The sequence below is a fragment of the Neopsephotus bourkii genome, unplaced genomic scaffold, assembly GCF_033783945.1.
Source record: "Neopsephotus bourkii isolate Nb327-2 ecotype Australia unplaced genomic scaffold, CSIRO-AGI_Nbou_v1 NB_1328, whole genome shotgun sequence".
NCBI classification, from domain to species: Eukaryota; Metazoa; Chordata; class Aves; order Psittaciformes; family Psittacidae; genus Neopsephotus; species Neopsephotus bourkii.
The window spans coordinates 202004-225780 of record NW_026901808.1 but is presented as its reverse complement, the minus strand read 5'-3'; the positions used below and the strand labels follow the sequence as shown (position 1 = coordinate 225780).

The window sequence follows — 23777 nt, the reverse complement described above, 5'->3', positions numbered from 1 at the left end:
GCTAGACATCTGAATGTGGCTTCTTACAGACTTGTTCAGAAGATATTACTAGGCTTAGTAAGTTAATATAATTTTATTAGACAAATCACTGCCCACAATCCTTTATCCTGATTTCTCCTGAACACATTTCTGCAGTGCTTAGTGGCAAAGTTATGATGCTGCCTTACCTGATACATCCCGTAATCCAAGGACATGACAGCAAGGTACTTGATGTCTTTACCATCTTTAGCACTCTTCAGCTCTATTAATAAATGATGCCATTCCCCATCACTGACTCGTGACTGGCTCATCTTCAAACTAGCAACCTGGCTCAGGCCACTGTACACTTCAAACTGCACGTAGTTGTTCAATATCTGTTGAATAAAAAACCCCAAAACATGCCTATTTTTTGCTACATATTTGTATTTGATGCTGAAGAGAGCAGAGGGCAAGAAAATAACATTTCCTAAGACAACCCAAAAGAGAAAAAAGCCCGAACAGTAGAGAAGGGAATATTTGTTGGACATTCAGACTCTAACTTGCCCTATTGACAAAGACTCCCCAAAACAATCAAGAGACACACTTGTTTGCATCTGTATTAATGCATGCTACTACCTCTGTTTAAAAAAATAAACCAATGCATCTGAGTTTTACACTGATCTTATGATCTCTGTAAAAGGCTGAAGAGATCATTTGTATTTACTGATGTGCATTTTAGGTGGGTGGATGAAGCTGGGTAGCTCATGTGGCCATACCCACTGATGGTGGAGAATTTCTTAATTCTTTTCTAACCAAAGGCAGCCACATTGTTACCTGAATGTTGATCTTGGATGCAGTCCCAGCATTGGCTTGCATTAACATGCCGTTGACTTTTCGGGTTCTGAACATCAGCCCAATGTACCACGGCACCGAGATGGTAATGTCAAGGTCACTCCAAATGATAATGCTTTCGCCACTGAAACGTTGAGGAGAAGGCATTGCTGTAAATAAAGAGGCAAGAGAGAAACAGTTTATATCCATCAGGACAAAGGTTTAAAGGAGAAAAGATGCTATGTGGTGTTGATGGCTCAAGGTAGCTAGTCCCTTGTCCACCGAGCTATTTTTAATCCACTATGGAGTGAGAGCCAGTCTAGGAGAGTCACTGTGAAGCAACTGATAATACTGTGAATTCACAACCTACCCTTGCTGTGGGGCAGGCACATTGTCTCGGTGCCTGCACACAACAGGCAGCACCCCCACACTGCTGTGGCATTACACAGGTGAGGGATGTTCCTAGAAAGGTAAGCTCAGGATCTCTACTGATAGTTCTGCTGATGAGTGGGTGGACAGAGAGGAAGTAGGAGGGCAACAGTTGCTGCAGATGTTTTCAACATATCCTTGATTACATGCTTCTAATTAACAGATTAAATACAAAGGAAAAGGCTGGGAGGCAACAGTAAGTATTAATTAATTATAAATAAGGTCAGATTATTTAGCTGTCTCAGCTATGCAGCCTGTTCATAGGGAGAAAGCTTGTGGAATTGCCTAGGTTATCTGTCTTAAATATCTCAAGGTGGCAGCTGAAGAGTTGCCTGCCCTCTTCTCTAACCTTGCATGAGCACAACTCCTACAGGTAGACACTGATGACAACCTTCAATGGAAAGCACTTTGCTGATGGAAAACAAAGGAACACCCACCCTTTGGGCTTTTGAAGTAGCTACCTCAGGTAACAGGAGCTACAGTACCATGGATCAGTTGATGTCACTGATCAGGAGCACAAATTAAGCTGTGGGAGCTCTGGCTATTTGCAGCACCTCAAATAGCACCTCCACCATGTGTGACACCTTGTAGCAGGATCTACCATCTGGCATCAGCCCTTGCCTGATGTCCTCAATCATAGGCATTCGGGTGAGGCTCATGGAAGGTTTTTGCAAGTGGGAGCAGGCTTTAGCAACTGGGTTCAACCACCAGAGATTAGCACCTGTCCTTGTACCTCCAACATGTGCTGAGCCCATGTGGATGCTCAGTGAGATGACAGGGTTTAACAGTCTCCTTTGCTTTCTGCTCCACATTACCGTATCTGCCAACTCTTCTGGATTTTCTTGTAGTAGAAGAGACCATATACATACACTTGTATATACAAATGCACGTGTGTTACTGTAAGGTGGAAAGTCCTGAGAAAATGGTAGAGACACCATAGCAGAAGATGGAGTTAGCTTGATGTAAAGTTGCAACTTACGGTGGCAAAAAGCCCAAACCTCGAATTCTGATATATCTGCCTTGCTGGTCTGTGTAAAGGGAAAGATTGTAGTGAGGGAGTGCAGGGCTGTTTGTGAGAAACAAGGTGTTAGTGACTAGTGGACTACCACTGGCCAAGCCAGAGATGTAAATTGACTGGTCCTTCTTTAAGGTGTTACTCAACCACACCACAATGGGGTAAGTGCAGGCACCATGAAGGACAACCCTTCTTTCTCCTCCTCCAGGCTGTGATTTCCCCCTTGCAGTCATACTCAGTCCTCCACGAATGCTAGCATGGGCAGATGGTGGAACAACTGAAGCTCAGCCTGCTCTTGAAACTCAAGACAGCAATTTACACTGCTTTGCCAGCAGACACAGCTATTCCTAGCTTGCTTAAAACCTGAATCCAGTGCTCAAGCTCTGTCTATCTGGTCCATGGCATGATTCATCAGCCTGTGCTGCACATCAGTGTAAAGGTAACCAGGACATCAGTGTTGAGCAGGATCATTTCCTCCTCTGGGTATACACATGCAAAAGTCAGCCCTCTCCTTCCTCCGCTACTCTGCTGACCTTCAAAATGACCTCAACTTCCAACCTCTTTGCTAGTGGTTTTCTGGACCACTGCTGAGATTTTTAAGTCCTCCTGCCTGTCCGGAGCAGAGCCAGGATGCAAACCTTGCGGGCTTCCCACCTGCTGGAGGTTGGGAATGCTATTTGCAAGTGCTTCAGCACAGCTCCTGGGAGAACTGGACTGGCATGGCAATTAGCCACCTTCTTCCTTTTCTCACCAGTGGTGACTTCTGCGCTTGCAAATACCATTCCCTTCCCACACCTCCTCCTAACTCCTCTCCCTTCCCTGGGGCCAGGGTGCACCTTCCTGCAAGTAAAACAGACATCCCCATCCGTCAACCCCCTCTGACCTTGTTCCTCTCCCTGGCCCTTTCCCATGCCTGGAACCAGGGGTCTGCTTGGAGGGGCCGGGGGCCACATCCAGTGTACCCAAATGGGACCTGACCACCCCTGTCACCACAGAGGTGAGCACACGTGCTTCCAAGCACAGCATCTCCCTGCTATTGGCGATGCAGTGATGCAAACCAACTGTTTTCTCAGGGTTTGTCACTTTGAAGTGCTGCCTGTGTATTCACAGACACTTTTTAGAAACTCTTACATTTAAAGGGCCATCAAAAAGACATAGGGCCTGGGGAAAACATACTGCTAACACTGAGGTGTCACCTGCAGTTTGGGTGTAGGACACGTAACAGCTTATGTTTTAATGCAAACCTGTGGTGTTCAGCCCAAGACTAGTGCAGTGACATTAGCCACCCAAGAGCACACTGGGCACAGCTGCTAGATCTTCTTGACACCACTGCGGTAATTCAGTTTTTAAAAGAACAAAACTACAAAAGCAAAACTAATTTTTCCCTAATTTTACCTCCTTTCTATAGAGGGAAACAGGAGCTGCCAGAAGGTGAGTTAGCAGGCCCTAGGAGGGTGGCAAAGGTAAAATACCCCATCCTCAGCAATGCAGACGAGGAGTCCCTGTCTGGGGGCTTGGAAATAGATGATGTTTAAGGTCCCTTCCAACCCAAACCATTCCATTTTGTGATTCCTTTCCCCTGTAACTCACCCTGCAGAACTTCCTTTTCAAGCCAGAAACTTGTGTACACTCCTCCTAAGCTGCTGCTTCTCAGGGAAGAGAAGAGCAGTTGCCATCACCAAGATCTGGCCCAGGATGAGGCATACCGTGCTAAAGTGGTTTGCAGATCACTGCGGTGTGTGTACCTCACCTTGGTGACCTGCTATACCACAATCCACACCCTGCTAAGACTAATCAAGAATGTCTGGTTTGGGGTAGATACATCAGAAGAACAAAATCATTGATCACACAGCAAACTATTCTGGGCTATCACGAAAATGAAGACCTACCACATCTGCATCAGAGGCAAGAATCTGGCTTGTGTTTCTAGGAAAGCGACCTGTTTAAGCAGGTGTTCATTCCTGGAAGCCTCCAGGAAAACTCTGAATGAGGAACACTCTGCTAGCTGTGGAGATGCCACCTTACGGCGGGCAGCCTGCTGCCCACTGATCCCATGGGACCCCTCACGCAGACAATTCCTTGCTTCCTTGGGAAGAAATGAACTGCAGGTTCTTCACGCCCTATAAAACACACCTGCTGCTCCTTCCTCATCCTTTATTAATGAGATTTTATACGTACACACGTATCGTGTTCAGTCAAAGAAAAACCCCATAAATCTGAAAGGGCTTGTACTGAGCAGAGTGCCTTCTTGCCAAGAAAGTGGTGATTAAAACTGCACATTCATCCCTGGTTTGAGTCGAAACCCAATAAAGTCAGCGGGATTCTTTCCACTGATTTAAAGGGGCGTAAGATCAGGCATTTTTACTATGAACAAATTACTAAATACTGCCAAGTTCTGGGTAACTCCTTTGCTTATGTAAGTAAATCAGTGAAAGCTGCTGTTACTCATGACAGCTATCGTATTTATATATAGGTGATCTCTAGAATAATTTCAAATAGATAAAGGGTGACTTCTAGTCTTAACATCAATTTTCTGTTTCCTAGTTTCCTATCCTTTAAGTATCACAGTTTGACATATGTGCTATGAGATGTTAATGATGGGTAATGAATGACTACACATGAAGAGGTCTTCACATCCCACCTTGCTCGCAGTTTTTGCCTCCGTAGCGCACGGGGCACTCGCAGATGTATGTGTTCCACTTGTTGATGCATGTGCCTCCATTCTGGCACCAGTTGGTTTCACAATAGTTCCTCTGTGCTGCACAGCCTGAAATTCAGGAAAACAGCTATTTTACATGGTTTTAACAAGAAAAAGGCTTTGAGCTATTCTATCTGAGTTTTTATGTAAAAAGACATGACCATTATAGGTTTTGTTTGGGTTTTTTTAATATCCTCTAAGTCAGTGAAACAAAATGCGAATGGCAAAAGTTCAGATGAGCTGAGCAAGTGTCAAATTCATAAAGACAAATCTATCAGAGGCTATTAAATGCAGTCACTGAGCTGTGAATCTTTGGGAACTACGAGAAAATTTGCGGGAAATACCACTGCATGCTTGCCCTGGTTTTATACTCTTTCCCTGGCATCCACTGCTGGAGACAGGCAGATCAACTGGTGCTGTGAGTCAGCACCACTGTTCACAACTTACCATCATCTAACTGAGACACTAACCAGGGAAAGGCAAGTGGCAGTGGAATTATGCTACTTAAACATCATTATTTTAAACACGTTTCTGTATGAGGAACAAAAAGATCCATCCTAAAAAAAAATATTTATGGCCTTCTGATGTGTATTTCCCTAAGATAAAACTCATGTTTAACTAATATTAGAGACATAACTGTTTAAAAAGGTCTCTAAGACAAAATAGCTATTTGAAGCGTATGTTATGACTCCCTTCCTAATCCACGATCAATGCAACATACCTAAGAACTGCAATTTAGCTCTTACACAGACCTTCATCAGAGTGGAAGGAACTTGTCGTTACTGCATGTAAGAACCAGTTTTATGATGATAATGTGTTGTACACCAGAACTAATCCTGGGATCCCACTAATCAGGGATCCAAGGACTGGAAACCAAATCAAAACTTCCAACAGGCTGCTTCATAAAGGAGGTTTCAGATTTGGAGAACTGCAGAATTCGATGTACAGAACAAACATAACATGAAATAGTCTTAAAACCCATATTTTTCATGAACTAATCCCACTGGCTTTCAGAGCAAAGTGACATTTAGAAGCTATTAAAAAAAAACCCACCAAACAAAAATGAGAAGTTCATTTAGGAGTAAATTCCTGGGTGAAACTCTTAACAATGCGGAAAGTCTAAACAAGACTGGCCCTCTTTTGCTGCTTAATCCTCTAAGTGTGTGCTGTACCACAGGCTATTGTGTGTGTCCCTGGCACAGGCACAGACTGCACCTTGCTCAAACAAGCCAGGTCTGGATGGAGCTGATGTGGTGTCAGCACAATGCCCAGCAGCACCCTGAGCTCCTTCCACATGGCCTGGGGCAAATGCTTTGCACTCAGTGCTGCTAACAGGGGGACACTGCTATCTTCACACCCCTCTGGCCCCTTTCTGGGCTTTGTCCAGCGCTGCCCTTTGATATCCTAAGCCCTGTTAGACCCACAGCTACCAGAGAGAGCTTCCTTGTGTTGACTTTTGGGGCAGCAGTCACTCATACCTGGCAGAGTGCCATTATTGGCGATGAAACTAGCCATGTCAATTGGCTTGCTGTCGATAGAGAGGTTCCTCATGCAGCCGACAAACTGTCTGTTGTGCACTGGGAAATCTTCTGGCAAGTTTGGGACACCGCCAAGGAGGAGAGGGCCAGTGAGGTCCAAAGATCTGAAAAAACAAAGAAATGTTCGTAATTTCTTGTACAGAGTTTGTTTTGTTTTGTTCTTTATCTTACTGCTTCCATAAGCACATTTGAGCTGTTTAGTCTGCCTGTGTTGCCACGAACTTCCCTCTGCTACATCAGCACTTTCAGAGCTTGTAATCGAAGGATCTTCCAGAAACATCACTAACTTTCAACTTGGGAGCTGTCATCACATACAGAACCCTAGGACCTCTCTGTAACAGTGGCCAGTATGAAAGAGAAAATGAAAATTATGGAAAAATGTGCAGCCACAGGACACTTCCTTCTGACTGCAGTCATGCTCCTCAGCACAAGGGCTGAGATGCTGTAGATTTTGATACAGTTACTTAATTATCATACAGTGATGACCCTTTTAAATTCTGAAGATCTCAGTCTTAATAACACTCAGTGGATGCAGGCTCCACTGAATGACTCCACACTGTGTGAAAAGTGTATCATCTGGTCAGTTTGAATTAGCCCTGATTTTTATGGTGACCCCTCCTCTTGGGATTTTACAGCAGCATATGTACCTCAATGGTCTTTCTGCTATCACTCATTACTTTATATTCCTGCTACATTGCTTGCTATCCATCTCCTCTTTAAACTCAAAAGTACTAATCTTTTTTGGTCTTTCCTCAAAGAAAATCTTTTTTTATACCTAATGATTTTCAATGGCCTTTTCTGTGTCTCATTTATTTCTATCTCCTTTAGAGACAGGACTTTTAACTTATATACTTAAATGACAGACATAATAAGCTCTTCAGCAATCACTTTCATTAATGAAGTCTAACATTTTATCTGTCCTTCTTTCTACATTTTCATACTGAGTAGATGCTTTTTGTGGGCTGGCCACACTGAACTCCATTTTGGGTTTTTTTTTTTACATTTTACAAGTAATTTGGGTGCATGTGTGTATCTACACAAAACTTTCTGCACTCCACCCAGTTTATTGCCAATTGCAGTAGCCTGCAACAAATTCCATTGCCAAACTAAACCTTGTTACTTTTTCTTGTTAAATCATAACTGCTTTTCCAACTCTATTTCATTAGTGGTTAATCACATACTGTTGACTCTCCCCTGGAAGAAGAGAAGGAGTGGAACAGGCAGTAGAGGGAATCCTTACTTCTTGGAGCCGGTCTGAGTCCCCTGGGCAGCGCAGGTGTAATTTCCAATGAGGCTCCCGAAGCGCACGGCTACTGCTGTGTCACAGTCATCCACAGTCACCACCGCCACCTTCTCTCCAGAGGGCCCATGGGGAATTCCTAATCGCCCAATGTTGGGCTTCAAGAAAGAATTGGCACATGTCATTAAGTGCTATGTACACATGGGGTTTAGATGCTGGTTCAGCCATCTCAACAACATACTTTGTCCTACCCCCAAAGGGGACTAAAATAGGATATGTAAACAAAACAGCAGAAGTTAACTTGACCTATGACATTTAGGCAAGAAAAAAACCCAATGGACAACTTCAGAGAGAGTTTACAGTGGGATATACAGCATGGCCAGAAATGGCTTTGGTCTTTTCCAATGCTGAACTACTTGGGCCCAAATCACTTCAAAGAGGCGTTTTCTTACGTCTGCATAGCAAACTCTAACAATTCTGCTCATTTTGTAACTCTTCACCTCAAATGAATGAAGTCACTTGATTTTTGACGTTGTTTCTGCCCAAACACAGAAAACCACAAAATGATGTAATGTCACAAGTGAAGCTAAAGGCTTAAGTCAAATTTCCTCTGATGGGGATACTCTGTCAGGGCCACCAGAAACTAAGTGCAGGTTCTTATAAAGCTGTAGTGAAAGGCTGGCTGATAACTAGGAGGGGGCTTAGATAATGACCTCTTATTTCAAGTACAAGATGGAGAGTGTGTATGAAGGCCAGCATAGCAGCCTTAGTAAAAACTAGCCAATTCTGTAAGAAAACTGTTTTCCACGTTTAGTGTTCGCAGAGCTACAGAACCCTAATCTACCACTGGTGCAGGATCTCTGCAGACTTTAGGGGTTCAGGAGAAGCTGAATGAGCCTGAGTGCTGTTGTTCCTCTATGAGCAAAGAGAAACCCCACAAGAATGGAGTCACCAGGATCTGGCCAGACACCTGGCACAGCTGAAAGCCAAGAGGTATTCTTATGACGTGCTGATCAACAGTATTTATAACTATATGAAAACAGCGGACAGCTGGACATCACACTGTAGTTTGCTGTATGGCCACTTTAAAACATGCATTACTCAACTGCATACTGAAATCCCTTATTTGTAGAGCAAACGCAGAAGCAGTACAGGGATAAGTGCCCATTGTTTTTGTTTCCGTTGTACACACATAAATTTGTTGAAATACATACAGCCATTTTGATCATGCATCAAAATGAAATACGGATCTATTTCTAAGGATAATTATCCCAACGTATAAAAACATTTTTAAAAGCTGCTTCCTGGTGTCAATTCCAGTTGGAAAGTATTTTCCATTTCCTCTACCAAGAAATAATGTGATCACATACTTTGGCAGTGGCATAATATAAGGTTTTGAACTCTCCTGAGTGATATTAAGTCAGATTTTATTTTTTCCGATACTCCCAGGCCTTTGCCACTGCCTAGCCTGGAACGACAGGAAGCGTACATATTTGCAGTGCTGAAAATGTTATTGTGTGCGATGATGGCAGTGTTTGTTAGTGAGCAGCTTTTCAAAGTGAATGAAAAATTACATAGAAAATTAATGAAGCCACTGGCAGCCCTTCCCTTCCAAAATTAAAATGTTTACATTCTGGGTCCTACTCCTATTCATCTGAAGGAGCGATCCGATTAACATTTGTGGTTTTGTGATTCACTGACATAACCTATTGTATCTTACATGGGCGCCTTGACAAAGGCAGGGTATTTATTCTCGCAGCAGGGGGGATCTGCCCAGTGTTAATCAAGATTGCAACCTGATGAGAGTCAGCAGTTTGCAGCTGCTCCTTCACAGTCAACTAGCTCAGTGGCGCGCTGAGTTTTTCTGTACTTTTATTTAACACAGAAAGTGCAAAGTGTTTCTCTAGATGTTAACTGATCATTGCAGTGCAGATCTCTGGCATCTTTTTGGCTCTGATGACCACACAGAACAATAAGCTGATGAAGAAGAAATAGACTATTCCAGTGAATGAACAGAGACCTACTGGCAGTTCATACTTAGTTCAAACATGCCATGATTTTCTGACCATGTCAAAAAGCTCATTTGACACAAAAGGCTTTTCCCAAAATGTAAGAATATGTTGATGGGAGAGGAAAGAGAGATTTTTCTGGCGGATTTAATAGGACATGGACTCTTTTTTCTCTTATATATGGCAAGTACTACACTACTCATCATCTCAGCACCTAGTATAGGGAATACTTTATCAACTGAAATAATGTGAAATAATTAAAAAGACTGGAACAGAGGGAGCCCAAGTTAGGAGATCTTTCAGAGTTACATCATGAAACTGATTTTATTCATTTAATATTTTGATTAATATAGTTTGCTGGTGAATCAAAGGATATTTAGAGCATTGTGCATTTGAATAGTTGAGTGCTACAAAGAGAATTAATCACACAGCATGAAACTTGGGGTCTAATGACAAGAATTCCTATTGAAGGTTCAGAGACCATCAGCTATAAATGATGAAAAATGAGAAAAGTATAACTATTAATTGACTACAAAAAAGTTATGACCCATGGTGTGATTAAGAGGCAAAAAAGGCAATACAACAGTGGTTTGTTATGAAGAAGGGCACGAAGAAATTTCATGACACTGAACAGGATAGAATATTTTTTACCATTTTGAGTTCATTTATTAAAAATAACTTTTATCTACAGCATATTCAGCCAGAGCAATGGAAAGCTTACCTTATCAAACAGACAAAATGGACTTGGCTTGTTTAGCCTAGCAAAGTAAAGGCTGGGGAAGGGTTTTGGAAAAGAGAAGATGCTGTTACTGCAACGGACACAGAACAGAACAAATGGGTATAAGATGCCCATGAGTAAAGCAAGCTGGAAGGCATCAGGTGATGCTAAGTCATAGCAGGGATCATCACTGGGAAAACAGCAAGGGCGAAAATTATAAAAAAGAGCTTAATTTGTTGGTGAAATACACATGAAACTGAATTGCCAACACTAAATGGTAGCACACACATTCACATTTCAGGCATGATCTTTGCCTCAATGGAATCCTACTGGAGCAAGACTGATCCCTAACAGTAGGAACAGCTAACACTAACCAGCATTAATTCACACTATTATTTTCTGGAAAAATGTTCAAGGAGTTAAAAGCCAGACTTTCATCTGGGTACTTAGGAGCCCTTTCTGCCTGTCAGACTCATCTCCTGAAACCCCATGCTACCCGAAAGGCAAGTTTCATTAGCTGTGCCAGTTCTAAACCCGTGAGTAAATGTGCAGTGTGGTGTACAGGAATTTACCAGCATGACCCCCATTAATGGTGATACAAGTCATGTAACTGAGTTACTGCTCATGGGGCTGAAAATTTACCTTGTGCTGCCTAACCCTAAAAGCTCCTTTTTGCTTAGTGCTTGCCCAGAAAGAGGCTGGGATTCAAACTTCAAAGACCACATGCTGTAAAATTAAGTAGCAAGAACGGGAACCAAGCAGTGCCAGAGACAGAACCTGATCTCCCTTAAATAAAAACTTGGAAAACTGGATTTATCCTGGACTCAAAAAGTAAAAAAATAAAGCAGTCCTGAGTGTTGCAGTCTATTAGCACCATTACACAGTGATCTTCAAACGTCCTGTGAACTCCATATAAAGTGTGTTGTGTCTGTTGTACTGACCCTTGTGTTTCCTTGTTATAAACACATACAGAGTCACTTGGAGAAGAAGTAGTCCTGATTCAGGATCCACATATGAGAGCAGAAGCCACCTACCTTTCTTTCTGTCTGTAAAGTAAGATGAACCACATTTATGTTCCCCAAATAATGGCAATTAGTACCTAACATTGTACATAATGTCATGAAACAACTTTGCCTCACTGTGCTTTCCTGAAGGAAATTAGTGGTTCTGATCTATGGATGGACAATCTCAAATCTCATGTCTAATCCATGACATTCAACCCTGTCCAGAGTCATGGGCAGATTGCACGAATGACAGCTTCCCTTTCTGACCACAGCGGAATTAACAGCGAGACTCATCTACTGTCCTCAGTGGTGACCTTGAGGAGTGACCTTCTCCAGCTGCAAAGGTGCATGCAACTCCCTTTGGCCACCTGCATTGACTTTCTCAGGTTGCAATGAGAGAACAGTACCACAAAGGTATTTTACTAGTGATGCCAAACCTGATTTCTGTGAAACCCAAGTATAGAGCAATAAACTGTTTGAACTTCTCCCCACAGCTTCAGCAGAAACACATGTAGATTCTCCCAGGTGCATGTAAAACCCTGAGAAGCTTAATCTGTGAACTTGTGTTTTATAAATGGAGACCAGATAGAGGAGAAAAGGTCATCAAAACACATCTGTTTGTAGTTTACAAAACTACTGCACAAATCTACTCCCATTCCACTTGAAACACCAGACATGGATATTCCTCTGTATCTCAGTTTCATTGGGATCCTCTATTATTTTAAAGTCAATATTTAAACTGCGGGAGCCCACACAGTTACTTATTAAAGACACAGATGGTCTAACGATGCAGAGTGAATGGAAAAGGCAAACAGATTAAGGGACAATAGAAGCCTTGTCTTAAATACTTAACTGTTATAATTTCACATTAAAAATACCATTGTTTTGAAAAGTCGTGATGCAGAATTGTTGGAAAGGTTTAAGCAAATAGTCCAGTCTTTGTAACCTTATTTTGAGTTAAACCAGACTAGCTACTGTACATGTAATAGGAATACTACAAAGTGCAAATGTTTGTTTAGTCATTCAGCAGCAGCAGTGACACTCAGATTCCTAGATCCCACCCTTTTATTAGTTAATCTGCAAGATAACAGTGCTTTTCCAAAGGTCCCACAAACATCTCTACCAGAAACACCTTTTTCCAACTTTCATTCTTAGATAAACAATTGCCACTTGACTTTTCCCACAGATGGAAAGAGGGAGAGAGGTTTTGGCTGGCCATGGGAGTGTTCCAACATCATGGATATTCCCTGAACTCAAACTGAAAGCTGTGCCCTCCATCCCGAACCTTGGCTATGAGGATTTCCGCCGCTTTAGCCATGCCATTGAGCCTTTTGAAGGAGCTTGAGGAGACGATTCAGCAGCAGACGGTAAATACGGCCAAGACACTGAGAACCCAAACTGGGAACCCTTGCAGATGAGACACAACCCACCTCATTATTCTCAGCATGAGGAGATCTGTTTTCTTGGGGGACAGATATAATGTTGTATAACTAAAATAACTGCATTTGCTCAGGTCACTGTACTCATTTAAAAATGTATCTATTTTTAGGAAGTTGGTATTTTTCTAAATGCTTTGTGTGGCATAGCTTTAATATGCAGAGCTTGACTTGTCTTTTTAATAAGTGCTAAAGTGTAAAAAGAAAAGCCATCCTGAAGTCAGTGCCAGCCTTTCAGTGCTTCCAAGAGTCTGCTTACCAGACAATAATTTACCCTTCTGTTTTTGTTAATCAGTAGCTAATGATTTATTGACTGTTTGGAGTGGTTAAAGGTTAAAAAGAATCTGTTTCCTAGTTATTTTTAATACAAAAAAACCCTCTCCTTTGCATTGTTAGTGTGCTGGTTCAGACCCCCCCCACCACCCAAAGTTATAGGTGGAAAATGCCTCATGTTCATATCCTTTGGGGCTCTTTGCTTTCTAACACTTCCACCTACACTAACAATGGGAAGAAATGGAGCAACTGGCATCAAGTCCCACTGGAGGCTGCTGCTGGGGCTCCGGCCGGGTTCCCCTTATGGGATCCCTGGTGCTCATTAGGCAGCCTGCCAGGCGCCTGGCTCCTTCGTTAACCCTCCGGCCTCTGCTCTGCTATCTGCCGTGGGGAAGGGAGAACTCCCCTCCCGTTCCCAGGCGATGCTGTGCTGCTTCAGTGGTCAAAAAGCTCATTAGGGGCTTGAGGCGGCGGCAGTCTCCCTGGGCAAGCTGCTGGAGCCCAGGCCCCTGCAAGGGAATAAATAAATAAACAGGGAAAAAAAAACAAAACGGGGAAAGCGCCACACTTGTAATCCCAGGGGCAGACGAGGAAATGCCAGAGAAGCTTAGCGCCAGGGTTTGCAGACCATTCTGATCCATCGGGAAACTCCAAATTAGGCCAGATTAGAGAAACTGTTAACGTTAATCTGTGCTTTTTAAAGTTTCCTCCTACACCTTTTCCAGAGCACCTTTAAAATGAAGCGGTGTGAATCCTTTACACATCCTGATTAGTCACCAGGGAAAGGCAGGACAAATCATTTCACATAAACCCCTTACTCCTTTGATGTATGTATCCCCTTTATTCCCCAAATATTTTAATGGCATTTCTTTACACAAACTTGGCTCGAGTGTGTAGAGAAACATGAGAGCCTGTGACAGTGAAAAAGAAAACCAAAAGACTTCCCATCAGTGAGTCAAAAATGCAAATCCTGAAAAGCCACCAGACCAGTTCCTTTTCCTAGACAAACTCCCTGAAACACGGATTGTCAGGAGCAAGGCTGGGCTACAAAGTCAAGCAAGTTTTACTAGCCTGATCTGTTATCTCCTTCACGGGCACATCCAGAGGCTAAACTTTGATATTCAAAGCAGGAGGCCTAAGGCACAGCTATGAGACCTGGCACGGTGAACAGCATGGCCTGAATTGCTGCTGCTCTTCCAGTTGCAGGGCAGAGAGGAAAGCAGCCCTCCTTTCCCACCATGGGGACAAGGTAAGGCTGTTACACATACACAGCATTCAGACTTGCTCCTTCCCTCCACAGAGTATGGCCAGTACCTTCACAAATATCATCCCACTCCTGCAAAGTGAGGTGGGCTGATGCCAACCTCATGAAGTTTAACCATGCCAAGTGCAAGATCCTACACCTGGGTCAGAGCAATCCCAGGCACAGCTACAGGCTGGGCAGAGAAGAGATTCAGAGCAGCCCTGCGGAGAAGGACTTGGGGGTGCTGGTCGATGAGAAAATGAACATGAGCCAGCTTCAGTGTGCACTCGCAGCCCAGAAAGCCAACCGTATCCTGGGCTGCATCAAAAGCAGCGTGACCAGCAGGGCGAAGGAGGTGATCCTGCCCCTTTATTCTGCTCTTGTGAGACCTCACTTGGAGTATTGTGTACAGTTCTGGTGACCTCAACATAAAAAGGACATGGATCTGTTGGAACAAGTCCAGAGGAGGGCCACGAGGATGATCAGGGGACTGGAGCACCTCCTGTGTGAAGATAGGCTGAGAAAGTTGGGACTGTTCAGCCTGGAGAAGAGAAGGCTGCGTGGGGACCTCATAGCAGCCTTCCAGTATCTGAAGGGGGGGCTCTAAGGATGCTGCGGATATACTCTTCATTAGGGACTGTAGTGATAGGACAAGGGGTAATGGGTTAAAACTTAAATAGGGGAAGTTTAGATTGGATATAAAGGAGGAAATTCTTTCCTGTTAGGGTGGTGAGGCACTGAAATAGGTTGCCCAGGGAGGTTGTGAATGCTCCATCCGTGGCAGTGTTCAAGGCCAGGTTGGACGAGGCCTTGGGTGATACGGTTTAGAGCGAGGTGTCCCTGCCCATGGCAGGGGGGTTGGAACTTGATGATCCTTTCCAACCCTAACTATTCTATGATTCTATGATTCTATTCTTGGATTGGACTAATTCTGTCAAAGGCTGTGTAGTGCTGATGGGAAGAACGGTTTTTCCCTGCTTGCAAATGGAAATTTTATCCTCAAATTTGTATTCCCAAGTGCTTCTCAGCTCTTTGATGCTGAATCAGTGACTCTGCAAGAAAGAGCTGTTTTGGCTGTCAAGAGACCATGCCCACTCCCCAAGACAGCATTCAACTTTCTGCATGGGAGACAGCATTCACGGTGCTCTGTTGCTGCAGCCCCCCTCTTCCATGCTGTGCAGCCCACTCCTCCCCTTTGATAAGCTCCTGTGGCTGTCGCACCTTCCCCCTGCTCTCTGAACCCTTTTTTTTTCTCTGTTTTGCTGCCTCCCTGCCTTTCACCAACAATGATGTTCTTCCAGCATCTTCGGAGACTGGATAAGGAAAGCACATGAGGGATGCGAAAAGAGCATGCTCTCCTCTCCTAGTTCATCAAACCCTTCTCCCTTTGCCACTTGTCCATATCTACCTACCAAAGAACCACTCCCAAATATTTTTGGCTTTATATAAATTTTTAAGCTTGTAATCCAGGATGCAAACATCATTGCCAACAGTCTCCAAGGAATACCCAGAAATAGCAGAATGTTACACTCACAGCAACCAACTCCTTCTCCTTGAACTCATCCCTCGTGACACCTTGCCAAGCAAACTGCTGCTCAGTGTGGCTGATGGGGCACAGCTATGTCTATAAAATCCAAGAATCCCACACTAGATCTTTGCGAGGGTCTCCTGGTACACACAGACCTCTCCATGGCCAGGTAATTGCAAACTGCTGCTTCCCCTCACTACAGAGACAGATGCAAAATACCTGAAAAGTTACTGCAAATCAGGCAGCTACTGTAGATTTACTGAGTGATTAAATGGAGATAACAGCGCACTTCAAAGAACTCGCACCAAATTCCTGAGGTGCCATTTCAATGACTCTGCTGGCTTTGCACCAGGCTGGGCTGCACAGCACAGCCTTCAAGCACTGTCCTCTGGCCTTGCGGTGAGCCAAGGGTCATTCAGACTCAGCCAGCTCTCATGGAGGTCCCTTGCATCTCCTTGGCCTTCAGGAGGAGCTGAAAATCACCACTTTGGAGAATAAACCTCTGCGGAGTTTTGTGGTGTGATGGTATTAGATGGTACTAGATGGCTTGAGTGAACCCAGCTCCTGTGTGGGGTGGGCAGTGCTGTAACTGAACACACAAATCAAGCATTTTAAAACTTGGAAGGAGTGAGAGGAGTAAATACTGAACAGCATTTCTGAGGATGAGCCTTGCAGAAGAGCAGGGCTCAGGTTGGCTTTGCATGACATGGTCCCTACTGCCACTTAGAGAGCAAAAAAACCTGTGGATGGTTTCTGAAAAGTTACTGTTTGCATTTGGTTATAAAATCACTGCCACAACAAGGAACATTTTAAGGTGGTGTTTGCAAACTGTGAGAACACCACTTCCAAAAGCAGGTTGTAGGAGAGAAATACGCAGGCACTGGGTATGAGCTCGCCCTCTTCCACCCCAGCCACCAGAGAGACTTCTCAAAGCTATCATGGAGAGCTGAGGAGCAGGTCACACTTCACATCTCAGTGACCTCCAAATGACTTTCACTGATTTACACTTTCATTTCCCGGGACACGGATTTAGAGGCGAGTTATTTGTTATTTTGTGTCAAGACAATGGAATGTCGCTCTGCCGCCAAATCCTGATTTCCTTTCCCAGATACCAATCACTTCGCACTTACCCTCTACCAGAAAGAAACCCCCCAAGATCAACATAAACAATGACTACTGATGCAGGATGAATAAGTATCAGTGCAGTTACAGGGAGGGGCTTTTAAAGTCCAGGCTCACGTGTTCTGCAACCGCAGATCAGCTTCCCCCCACCCCGAACACCTGCAAAGGCTCTGCAACCACATTTGAGAGGACCAAGAGAAAGTAAATATTAGCCAGGCAGCCCTTCAGTGCTTCTCAGGAGATGTCAGGAATGTAAATGGTTGCCACAGGCCAGACTGAAGTCCCGCTCAGGGAGTGGTAGGTGCTGTGGAAGAGCCTAAAGCAGGGCAAATGTGCAGCAAAACTTTGCTTGTCCTCCTGGGTCTCGGCTTCCCACCTGCAACACTGCAGGCTGGAGCCCGGGATGGGTTTTCACAGGATCATACCGTATTTTATGGATGGAAGCAACTCATCATCTAATCAGCCTTGGTCTTATACAGCCATAGAACATCAGCCAGCGAGTCCTGCTTCAATAGCAATGCTTGCACCCAAGCTGAATTTTTCCTTTAGAAAGGGAAATACTGGCTTGATGTAATGATTTCAAAGGACAGAGTGACTATCAGAACTGTAGGAAGACTGTCCATGGCAGGAGGGTTGGAACCAGATGATCTTTAAAATCCCTTCCAACCCAAACCATTCTGTGATTCTAGGATTTCTTATCAGAACCTGTCAAGCTCCATGTTTTTATGTACCAAGTCTGTGGTCTTACCTAGACTCGGAATTTCCTTGATGATCCTCTGGATCTCTATGAAAAAATGAGTTTGGCCTCAGGAAGGACAGGAGTTTCTGAATCTTCAGCCAGAATGCCAGGAAATGACTCATAAACCAAACTATTTTTGCAGAGATTACCTTTTTTTGTGGCATTATAAAAACTGAGTTCTGACCATGTAGGAAATGACATGTTTTACATCATGACATGAGGAACATGTTTTATGTGTCTGACTACAACAACAGTTTGAATGTACGGGGTTGGCATGCATTCAGCAATGGAAAGCCTAATTTCTTCCCCTTCCTTTAGCTGCTTGAAATTTTAACTGATAGGTTTTTTTAAATGGCCATGCCCACTTGCTCCAAAAATACACAGTACAGACTAATACAAACACACACCTACAAATTCCTCATACCCTCATACTGTACATGTGCCTCCAGCACTGCCTACTGTATGCTTCACAAGCCTGCCCACCAGAAAGCACTATACCCTGCTGATAGACTAACTCTTGCTCTTGCAAGAAAGTTGTGAAAGAACTATCATAGCCAGCATCTGGCTAACAATACTGGTAATCCTTCATATAAGTAAAAACTCTTTGACGTATTGAGTTGAAAAGTAAATGAAACATGCACATCCCTCTAGATGTTTGTTACAAATACTGGTTGTACTAGCACAGAAAGTGACTTTTTCACTTGAAAAGTGATTTTCTTCCTCATCTAACTGAAGAGCCCCCAGCAACTTGCTCTGTGAAGAGGCCCTGCAATTACACAGGTAACCACAGATAAGTCCTTCTCAAAACTAGAGGAATGAATTGAGTGTGGTCACACTCCCTGTGTTTTTGGTGTCCTGCAAGCTTTCCTATGCTTAAGCTATGGCGGAACTTTTGATCCCATGAAAACGCCATAGAAGGAGAGGCACCAGCACAAATTGATGATCTGGTGAAGTATAACACCAGTGCTCTGCTGGAAGTTAGCACTGTCTGCTGCCTCCTCCTTGCTGTGCCACCACCGATCTCTGCAACCCTGCTATATGTTCACAATGATAAGGAAATGATAACACTGGAAATATGATTAAATCTTAAGTAAGAATATGCTAGTTTTTTTAAGAGGAAGCACTAAATTTTAACACATGTTCTTCTTTGCCCACTTGAGAGGGCTTTTAAAAGCTGTAATGGCATTTCTTAGCAATATTACGCATCTAGGTTTGGAAATGCAGACTCACAAAATTATACTTCCTGGAAAAATATGCTCAGAGAAGTAGGTTGTTCCTAACTGAATGACATGATCGGTATTTACAGTAGCCTGCCCCCCAATATTTGCTTAACAGTACAATTAATGTTCTGCATTTTTCTTTACCAGACGATGCTAAGCTATACTAGAGCAGGCTGCTGTTGATCACGGATGCTGTAATCACAGCAAGTCAATCTGAGCCAGCAAAACCCAAACTGTGGTGGGGCCCACATTTGATCAACAGTGGCATTATCATAATCTTCAATAACTGCATTGTTTATTTAGAAAATCTCCCTCAATCCCTTAACAAATTAGTCTGCAAGCCACCAAGAGGATTAACTTCAGAAATTCTCCCTCAGATCACAATTACATCTGCTCAGATGTCACAAGTGATAGATATTTGCATAAGTCATACCCAGCCTTTATTACTTACTGCATCTCCAGTGATGTGACTTCTTTTGGGGTCTGTCTTTTCCAACTGAGGTACAAAGCACACCACTTGGCAGGGGCAACCATGACCTGGTGTGCGAGGTGCTCCCAGGCACACTTGTTTAATTGCCCACCACTGTTCCTGACCACTGAGATTAAGAAGTAAACGATACTGCATGGTGTCCTGGGTACTGTCAGGGCAAAGTCTTTCACCTTGGGTCCAATGACTAGAAGCTATGCCTAGCTGCTGCAGCTATGTGGCTCTTCTCCAAGGAGCTGGCAATCCCTATTCAGCCACAGGCATATATGCCTGCCTCATAACTTACCCGCGGCACTGGCAGCCTCGCTGGCAGGCTTGGGGGGCAGACCCAGGGCTGAGCAAACAAGGCTCCATGCTGGAAGGGTAGCCTCTGCCAATGGGGCAGTGTGGTAGTAGGGTGGCCCAGGGAAGCCCATGTGGAGCTGCTGTGTGATGCTCATGTTTGCCTCTTGGTCATGGTGGAGGGCACCGCGAACCCAGCACTTAAAAGAAGAATTAGCTCCCTTTATGGGAGAGAAAGCAGTAACCAGTGCCATCTGTGTCTTTTGGCACAGTTGTCAAGGTCTGAGTTTCACTAAAACGTTGATATTTGCCTTTCTCCCCACTCCCCCAAGGGAAAGTGGTGAAATCAATTATTGGTCCTGAATAAAGAATATATTTCCATAAGAGATGAATTTGCAATCATCAAAGAGGGTCTGTGTTTTCAGAAGGAAACGAGATAACCTATCTGCTAGCTCCACAGGCACCTGGTGCAGGGCATGTCTGCCACAGTCAGCATGGCTCTTATGGTCTCTGCAGCAGGCCATCAGAAGTTGCTGTATTTCATCCCACCCTATTCAAAATAAAGTGCTGCATTAACCTCTCGAAAACAGACCAGCACTGCTCTCACTGCCTGTGACTGCCCATGCCACTTGTGCTTAGAAAAGGGTTTGGATTAAAGGTCATGTCCTGCCTGGCCATAGCAAGGGAACGTGAACGGCCACCAAGCTTCCAGGTGCCCATGAGTGCACCAGCATGCAGCCCTACAGATCTTGACTTTGGAGGTACAGCTGTGTCACTCCCCAGGGACTGGTGGCTAGGTCAAATCTGGTCCCAGTGGCTCCTGGGTGGGACAACAGGAGTGGACCTGAGTTTCTGAAAGAGCAGTTTTGCATGCACGTCCTTAAGTCCTTCAGCACTGCTCTGCCCCTGGCCATTGCTAGGCAGCTGCACTACACAGGATCCCAGAAACAAAACAGAGGCTCTAGTTAAACAAAGACAGTGATGAATGCTAGAGATCTGCTATAAAGATAATCCTAAAGATAATTCCACTAATGAGTAGCAGGCATAACACATGTAAGAGTATGAGTAAATGCAGGGGTTGTATAACACTGAGCCCAAGAGCTTAATGCTTTCTATACGGTCAGCTGAAGCAGGTGCTCTGTACAAGCAAGGCACGCTTCAGCAAGACCTATCATGCATCTAAGTGAATCTGTGCCATCCTTGCTGCATTGTGCAACAGCCCCCTCTACATCTGCTGGTGGGCCCTGGAGACTACTACACACTCCTCATCCCCACCACCCCTGCAGCTACCCTACGAGACTGATGCTTGTTTCTTGCTTAGTGTCATTGTTTAACCCCAGCAAGCAGCTAAGCCCTACACAGCCACTCACTCACTCCCCTCAAAATGGGATGGGGATGAGAACTGGAAGGGTGAATGTGAGAAAACTCATGGGTTGAGATTAAGGCAGTTTAATAAGTAAAGCAAAACCAGGAATTTGCTCCCCACTTCCCACAGGCAGGAAGGTGCTCAGACATCTCCAGGACAGCAGGACTCCATCACACGCAGCAGTTACTAGGAAAGACAAACGCTGTAACTCCAAATATTCCCCTCTTCCTCCTTTCCCACAGCTACCTCTTGGCATCAGTGGCCAGTCTGTGGGGCACTACTAGTGATCCACAGAATGGAGCAGGCTGCAAACAGTAAGTTCTGCTGGTGCCACAGCACAGCTCTATGGCCATGGTTATTAACCCTTCAGGATCATCTCTGGCAGAGGAACCCATGGAAGAGAGAGAAAGCTGCCTTGCCATTCACTTGCCCGCCGGCTGAGCAAGCACAAGGGGAGAGCTGCTGCACGCACCCAAGGAACAGAACATCAATTACAGCTCAGGACTTGGCACTGAAACAGAGGGTGTTTTGGCACCTGGAAACAGCTTCCAGCCGATGGATGAGGGATAGATCCTCCCTGGGAAAGAAAGGTACTGGCAAAATGTAGTGCACGAGTGGGCTGAGAACTAAATCTCTACAGCATTAGCTCAGTCTTTGGTGATGCTCAAGCTCCAGCTTGCCCAGATGAAGGCCAGTTAATTCAAGAGAAACCATCATTTACCACAGGCAGGAGACTTTTGAAAGCATATGTGAGTCTGATTCAGGGCAATGCATCTCCTGTGCTTTGAATTCACAACACACCGAGTATCAGCCCTAACAGCCCCTCATTTCTTTTAAGTTTATCTCTAACTGAAGAATTTGCCTGTCTTCCCGGCAGCTGTCTTCAGGCCAAATACAGGTCTGGGCTCTGCCGGGTGGGAAGTGCACAGGGATGGAAAGCAGCAGGTCCCTGATAAATGTAACTGCTGTGAAAGGGGTGGGCTACCCCTAAGAGAGTCAAGCATCAACAACCACAGCACTCTTCTGTCCAAAGACATGCAAGGAAGGAGGGAATGAGCGGCAGCTTACTACCAATTACCAAATATGAGAGGAAAACTTATCGCAGTTATGGAAAAAAGAGTAATGTTTGTCCTGACTCTCTCATCCTAGGAGCCTGCAGGCTCAAGGGACCAGTACAGTGCAGACACCCTCCAAAGCACCCAGCATTTTACACCTCCTGAGCATGGAGGTGTCCATCCCAAGCACACCCACTGCTGGGTCTTACAGCCCTTACTCTTGTGAGTCATTCTGTGAGTCATTCAGGGATTTGTTCATCCCATCCTCCAGAACTACTGTGCTCCACATCAGACACTATTTGAGAGCACGTTTCTCTTTGCTATTCTATGGTTTTCTGTCATTTAGGTAAAGATATCCTGTGTCTCCTTAAACAGACCCAGAAGGAGCTTCTGCCTACAGAACACTCACGTCCTTGAGCAACTTTGATGTCATATATGTGTAAGTAACACATAAGATACACAGTATATAAATATACATGTACATGCCCCCTATAATTAAAAGAACATGTCCATACTCAAAACATTTTTATCTTGTGCCAAATGATGAATTCTAGCCTGAGGTAATGAGTCAGGTAAAACATTAACATAAAGTTGATGGGGTATCTCAAATTCTGAACAAAATTGCATTTCTATCATCAGAAGTCTGTGAGAGTGGCTTGAAGTTTTAACTTAATTAAAAACACCACCCACTACCAGAATCCCCTGTCCCAAGCACTGCCTATAATCATATATGATCATGTGTGTGCAACAAATGCCAGATATTCCATGTGCTATCACTGATACTGAGCATCATTCCCATCAAAAATCCTGGTGGTTTTGCTCCTATTCCAAATCAGTGTCAGCATGGCTAAACCTACTGCCTGTTACTCATGCCAGCAGGCTAAGGAGAGCCAAAGGGTAAAGACCACACTCCATCAGGGCTGACTAAAAGGAAGCACATTACCAAGGCAAAGGGGGCAGCTGACACGGCTGCTGCCCTTTATGCCAGCTATCCTGTGAAGAAGCAGCAAGTTATTTCCGCTGTTGTCTATCAATCAGTTTTGTTTGTCAGGCTGCAATCTTCCCCCTTCTCACACCCTTCTCGCCAAAATAATATAAAAAGTCCCATTTCTTGTGAATTTCTTATATATTTCTTATACACCTCTTGAGAAAGCAGGTCACATGCAGGTCATCTTTAATTTAATGCCTCCCATTGATTTTAATGGCTGCAAGATCAGGATCCCAGAAGGTAATGTGTTTGAGCTAACAGAGCCAGAAAGTAGCTTTCCTCCCTGCCTTCCCCCCTCATCAGCAAACATCTGTAATGGCAAGTAACACTGCTAACAGGTAAACTGATACCTTGCTACTGGGTAGCTGAAAAGTCTTTCAGTATCTAACTGGAACTGGAGAATGGTTCTAAAACACCCTCAGACACCCCCAGTCCACTTCTGCTCTCTTATAGCTACAGATTTCTTCCCCTTAGTGTTTTCCCTTCCAGAAATTCAATACAGAGCCAATACTTCCTTAGCACAACATCCATGGGCTTCCCTTAGGCACTCCCACTGAAACTGTGTCAGCTGTTACCCGGGGAGGAAGCACCCATTTCC

At 44.3% G+C, this 23777-nt stretch overlaps 1 protein-coding gene across 6 annotated transcripts in view; it reads right to left on the bottom strand.

The window, feature by feature from the left end:
- The window catches only part of CELSR1 (cadherin EGF LAG seven-pass G-type receptor 1), a 166129-nt gene that overhangs the window by 40120 nt on the left and 102232 nt on the right, over nt 1–23777 (bottom strand). For all 6 annotated transcript variants that reach the window (XM_061366230.1, XM_061366233.1, XM_061366232.1 and 3 more), the window contains exons 6-10: nt 7710–7867; nt 6410–6573; nt 4875–5000; nt 793–959; nt 168–353 (exon numbers count right to left, since the gene is read on the bottom strand). In XM_061366230.1, the coding sequence (XP_061222214.1) occupies nt 168–353; nt 793–959; nt 4875–5000; nt 6410–6573; nt 7710–7867 (801 nt within the window). The remainder of the gene's footprint in view (nt 1–167; nt 354–792; nt 960–4874; nt 5001–6409; nt 6574–7709; nt 7868–23777) is intronic.